This window comes from Nannospalax galili, unplaced genomic scaffold, assembly GCF_000622305.1.
Source record: "Nannospalax galili isolate Female #2095 unplaced genomic scaffold, S.galili_v1.0 scaffold772, whole genome shotgun sequence".
In the NCBI taxonomy this organism is placed as follows: domain Eukaryota; kingdom Metazoa; phylum Chordata; class Mammalia; order Rodentia; family Spalacidae; genus Nannospalax; species Nannospalax galili.
The window spans coordinates 2,588,181-2,594,109 of record NW_008332097.1 but is presented as its reverse complement, the minus strand read 5'-3'; the positions used below and the strand labels follow the sequence as shown (position 1 = coordinate 2,594,109).

General features: G+C 45.3%; 1 protein-coding gene across 1 annotated transcript in view; it reads left to right on the top strand.

Annotated features, from left to right (window-relative positions):
- Window positions 1-845: 845 nt before the first annotated feature.
- The window catches only part of Nsun7 (NOP2/Sun RNA methyltransferase family member 7), a 60,137-nt gene continuing 55,053 nt past the window's right edge, over window positions 846-5,929 (top strand). The window contains exons 1-2 of the mRNA XM_008827236.3: window positions 846-1,478; window positions 1,710-2,112. Coding sequence (XP_008825458.1) covers window positions 1,782-2,112 — 331 coding nt within the window. The 5' untranslated portion in view covers window positions 846-1,478; window positions 1,710-1,781. The remainder of the gene's footprint in view (window positions 1,479-1,709; window positions 2,113-5,929) is intronic.

Genomic DNA, 5,929 nt, shown 5'->3' with positions numbered 1-5,929 from the left:
AGTAAGATGACATCACCACAATACATTTGTATTGTTTAAATCCTTTGTTTTTTTGAATCTGTCTCAGTCACTAAATTTACATTCCAGTTTGCATTGAGCAGTTTACAGGTAGACACTGGAAGAGGGTTTTCAAGACTAAGAGAAGTCAGAGGTGGTGATGCAGGCCTGGAATATCTGTTAAGATATCTGAGTTGGGGGGCGTGGGTAAAGGAAGGGAAGGGAAGGGGAAAGAGAAGAAGAAAGAATGGAAGACCAGAACGGAAGCAATAGTATGGAACATACACACACGGTAATGGAAGTGTAGGCAAGCTTAAAGATGCCAAGCAACTAAGATGGAAAAGGAAGCAAGGACCAGGTACCCAGAAGGCCCTGCCTTTCTCAACGTTTGGATTTACCCTATAGCTAAGCCACTGTGGCAGGTGCGCAGGAGGATGGAAGACTTAAATATTCCACCACTCCTGCATGCAGAGCAGGGGTAATCAATCTAGAGAGAAGGAACAGAAAGATCAAAGGACTTTTCCAAGCCAGAGAAAGAGGTGGTTGCGAGAATCTTTCGAACTGTGGGCTTTGTGCTAATTGCTTTAGGATCTCCTGGGTTACCCCTATTCCACACTCAGAATCCAGCTGCTGAGTCCTGGAATTTGCATTTTAACCAAGGCTTCAGCGGCGTGGCGGTTGGAAGCCACTGAACTACAGCACCGATTTTGAAAGAGCTGTTCATAAAGGCCGCGGAGGCGGAGAGCTCAGGATCTTCACCGCCACAGCCGGTGGGAAAGTCCCGAGCGCGTTGCCTGCTCTCTTCCCCCTCCCCTCCGGGTTGCCATGGAGATGCCGGCCTTGGGCTGGCTTGTGGACTGAGGAGGCCGAAACTTCTGCCTCTGGAGCCGCCGGGTCTCCAGCTGCTTGCTCTCTTGCAGCCCCACGGGCTGAGGTGGCCGCGTGGGGTCAGGTGTGACCGGGAGGAACGTCCCCGTCAGACCCCAGGCGAAGGCGCGGCCCCGAGAGCGACCCCTCAGACCCCGGGTGAAGGCCGCGCCGGGACAGGTCCTCTCAGACCCCGGCAGACCCGGGGTGGAGGCGCGGCCCCGAGAGCGTCCACCTCAGACCTCGGGTGAAGGCCCGGCCCAGACAGGTCCCCTCAGACCCCGGGTGAAGACTCGGCCGGGACAGGTTCCCCCAGACCCGGGGTGAAGGCGCGGCCCCGACAGCTGCCCCTAGTCCCCAACCCTCGCGCTTAGCCGCGGGGCCCACTCAGGGCACCAAGCGCGGCGGGCGCTGCGGCCCGCGTCCCCCCTCCCCGAACCCGGCGGGTGGTGTAGCTGCACCTGAACCAAACGGCCTTTGCGGGCCGCCGCCTCCCGGGGCTCCCGAGGACCTGTCACCGCCGCCTACGGTCCCCAAGTACAGGGGCAGCTGCATCTTTAGCCTCAGAGCCCCCGGAAACAGCCGACCCAGAAAAGGGCGGATTCACGGAGCAGGTGACCGGCGCTGCGTGGATGCTGGCGGCGGGAGGCCATAGGGCCCTAGGGTGGTCGGGGAGGACGGACAGTGGCCGAAGTCGCTCATCCCGGGGGATGTATGATATATGATGGATGGATGTAGTTTGTATGGGGTGCGCCGTGGAGCCAGCCCAGGCCACCGCCTGTCTGTGCGGCCACCTGGAAGGTAGGTGCTGCGCGTGGTTTAGCGGGATAACATTCTCTTTTCAGAGAAACGATGCTTAAGTGTCCAAGGCCACCAGTTACCCGACCATCTACTGAGTTGTAATCAAAGCCTGAGTGATGACATCAGGGACAAACATGCTGGACCCAAGTGAACTGGAGTTAATCAACCAAGAAAACATGGAGGAGATCTCCCAGCTCGCGTCCCTGGAGATGTCAGGCAATGGAGTAGCGTCCAGGGAGGAAACGTCAGCTGTTGTCTCTGAGAAAACTAGCTACCCGGACTTTGTGTACGTTATGGCAGCGAACATTTTTCAGGGTATTCAAATCGAAAAGTCGCCAGAGAGAGTTCTAATAAAGTACGGGAAGGAACCCCTGCTGTCCTGGCCCCAGTCTGACGATGAATCTTTACAGCGCTCGTCCTACGAGCTGGCTTTCAGTACTCTGAAATGTGAGTAGTACCAGCCCCGAAGGTCAGCACTGAGAGAATGACCGCCAGGCGTGCTAGCCCGGCATTGCAGGGCTACCCTGGGCTACAACGCGAGGCCCGGCGCTGCTTTAGAAAACAAAGCACCAAAAAAAGGAAGCAAGAAACTTTTGTTATGCAGAATGCGCCCAACCCCTCTCCAGCCTCAAACACATTGGGTGAGCCGGCGCCTTCAGGGTGGTGCAGGCCTGGAGGTCCATCAGTTGGAAGGCGGGAGGATTTCGAGTTCTAGGCCAGGTTGGGCTGTGTAGCCAGATCCTGGCTCAAAAAAGAAAAAGAAAACAGGGAGCCCAAAGGAAACAGGAAACAGGTCCATTAATGGGGAATGCAAGAATTCAGGATTCCATCAGCTCCCTCTCCTTATGCATCTCCATTGTATTTTGGGGTATTTGCATTTTAGTTTAGAAGTCATCACAAATATAAAACAAGGAAGACTGGGGAGAGAAAAAGGTGAAGTAAGAAAATATGCATTCATTAAAAATTGAATACCACGTGGGAGATTAAGTGTGCTTCCTGCTGGTCCAGAGGACCTGGGTTAGGTTTCTAGCACCCACATGCAGCTCCAAGTCTAGCTCTAGTTCCAGGAGATCTGAGGCCCTCTTCTGGCTGCCAGGGGCTCTTATATGCATGTGGTACACATAAACTCAAGCAAGCACACACATTAAAAATAGAAAATAGATAAATAAAAACCAAATGCCAAAATTAAGTTGACCCCAATTAAGGTTATCCAATTCTTAGCCAATAGCTTTAATTTGGAGAGCCAAACTTAAGTAGAATTCTCCTTTCTAATTTGCCTCCAGAGTGCCAGACTCAAATTTTCAGAGCTCTTCATAGTAGTTAATTACCAACTTCTAAGTGTAAGGTTGACTCCATATAGGAAATAACCAGGTATGATTATGAGAAGAGCTGTTAAAGATCCTAGAGTTGATTTTTACACTAATCACTACTACAAACTATACTGATTTGTAAAAATAAATGTAGGTCCAGAGAAACAGTTCAAAATGTTTGGAGAATTGGCAACATGACTAAAATGAGAAAATGATTTCCCACAGAGATACCTTGGAAGAGGCCAGGACACATTTCTTTGATTTCCTTAGTACTACTAGGGTTTGCACAGAGGAGGCAGTAAAAAATTGTCAGGCAAATTAAAATGCCTCTTTTGGTTATTAGATACACATATATCTTGTGTGCAAAGATGATACAGCTCAACTCTGAAGCCAGGAATTTGTCATCACAGAGAAAAACATAATGTCTAGAAGCAACTACTCTTCCGTTTTCAACTCTTGTTTTCTTGTGTTCATGAATTTTTAAGTATTGTCCTACCCCTAACCATTTTTTCCTACTTCAGTTTAAGCTTTTAAATTCTGTTTCATCTCCCACCCCTTCCCACCAATTGCAGTGTTACACTAAACACAGTGAGTCAAATGAACATTTTTACATTTTCTTCTTGCAACAGTGAAATGCAGCTCCAGAAGCTATGTTGATTAATTGGTGTTTAATAGTAATCCTAGAATTCAGTCATAGGTAATTCATTTTCCTAATAGAATATTGAATCTTATCTTTAGAAATCAATAATAAAAGCTTGAATTTTTCTATGTAAAGTAATTCAGTAACTACTTGATTGTTTTAGTACTAGCACCATAGAGAGTTGTAGATTATTGTTCTCTTCTACCCAATACTATTTTCTATGAAAATAGAAAATACTATGTAAGTGTCTTGTGACTATTTGATTTTTTCTTAATGACTCAGAAAATATTATTTATTTACTTATTGAGACAGGGTCTCACTATCTATCCCTGGCTGACTTGGAACTCCCTATGTAGACCAGGCTGGCCTCAAACTCAGCAATCCAACTTCTTCTGCCTCCTAAATGCAGGGATTAAAGGTATGTGCCATCCACTCAGTGACCCAGAAAATTTTACTCCAATAAATGATTGCCCTGTGCCTTTAAAATCCTGCTTTTACTTATTTATTTACTTGCTTATTTTTGGGGTCTTACTATGTGGCCCAGTTTGTGTAGCCCAGGCTGGTCTCAGACGCATCATCTTCATGCCTCAGCCTCTTGGGTGCTGGGATTATAGGACTGTACTACTTACTACACATGGGTTATCATTCTTTATACTATTTCAAATTATAAAACAAGATGGTTCTGGTTGTTTACTTGTTTACTTCCTTTAAATTATCATCTGAACAATTTCTGGATATTTAAGTGGAGTAAAATCAGAATCCTTGGTTCTGGTGGTATGTTTTGGTGAAGGAGCATTTGTTCAGCCTATGACTGGCTTTAGGTTTGTTTGCCCCCAGTGTATTAAAAAGCAAATCGGAGTTCCAGTGTAGTGAGTTTTCCAAGATAAAAGCCTGATAGTTTACTTTTAAAATGTTTTAAGTTCTGCCGTCTTGGTGGCGCACACCTTTAATCCCAGCACGCAGGAGGCAGAGGCAGGCGTATCTCTCTGAGTTCAAGGCCAGCCTAGTCTACATAGTGAGTTCCAGGACAGCTGGGGCTACAGCAAGACCCTGTCTCAAAAAGACCAAAAAAAAAAAAAAAAAAAAAAAAAAAAAAAAAGAGAGAAAAAAAATGTTTAGAGTTCTGTGTATTTCATTTTAACTTCTAAATATTACACTCTAAATATTTTAGGTTCAGAGAAATAGGATTTAGAAAGCAGCACTTCTCTAGGTCTTAAAGAGCAGTAAGGCTGTAAAGGTTATATACAAACTAAGGAGAACTTAGGTACTTCTCCCCTCCCCCCCCTTTGTTTGTGAGTTTGTGAATAGGTAATTAGATTCTATTATATTTTCTGGAGAAAGTAGATGGGAAAACACCACAAATCTCTCACTTCTACAAATATTAAGTTTATTTCTTTGACCGTGTTTTATGCTTTTCAGTTTTATTGCTTGTTTCTTTGTTGATATCCTTCTCTGTGTGTAAGCTCTTTCAAGCAGAGAGTATATTTACCTGATTCATCTTTGGTTTAAAGGGTTCAGTATAATGTTTCTCCAGGTACAGACTACCACTAGACCTGCTTTGCCAAACAACCCCAAGGTCAATCTGCTAAACAAGATAGAGTGACTAATAAAGTCTGTCCCCATAAAATAGAAATTGAGAAAGGTTTGACTTCTTTCAAATTAGAGTTTAAGAAAATTACTTTATTTTTAAAAGAATCTTTGGCTGGTGGTGGTGGCACACACCTTTGATCCCAGCACTCAGGAGGCAAAGGTAAGTGGATCTCTAGAGTTCCAGGCCAGCCTGGTCTACATAGTGAATTCCAGGCCAGCTGGGGCTACAGAGAGACCCTGTCTCAAAAAAGAAAAAAAAGACCAAAGACTCTCTGCAAGCATCAAGGACTATAGAATTTTTTAAAAAGAAGGGGGAGCCAAGTATGATAGTGTGCACCTTTAATCCTAGCACTCAGGAGGCAGGGGAGGACTGCCACAAGTTCAAAGTCAGCCCTTTAACTTTGAAAAATAAATAAATAAATAAATAAATAAATAAATAAATAAATGAAAAAAGAAAAACTTATGAAACAATCTCTTAAGAAATAGATGAACAACAAATAAAGGTTAAAAAAATGTTTGAGGAGGAGGCTGGAGAGATGGCTCAGTGGTTGAGAGTCCTGGTTGTTCTTGCAGAAGACCCAGGTTTGAATCCCAGCACCCACATGGGAGCTAACAACTGTCTGTAACTTCAGTTCCAGGGGATCTGATGGCCTTTTCTGTCCTCTGCAGGCATTGAATGACACGGGTTGCAGTTACGCATATACAGGCAACACATTCATACACA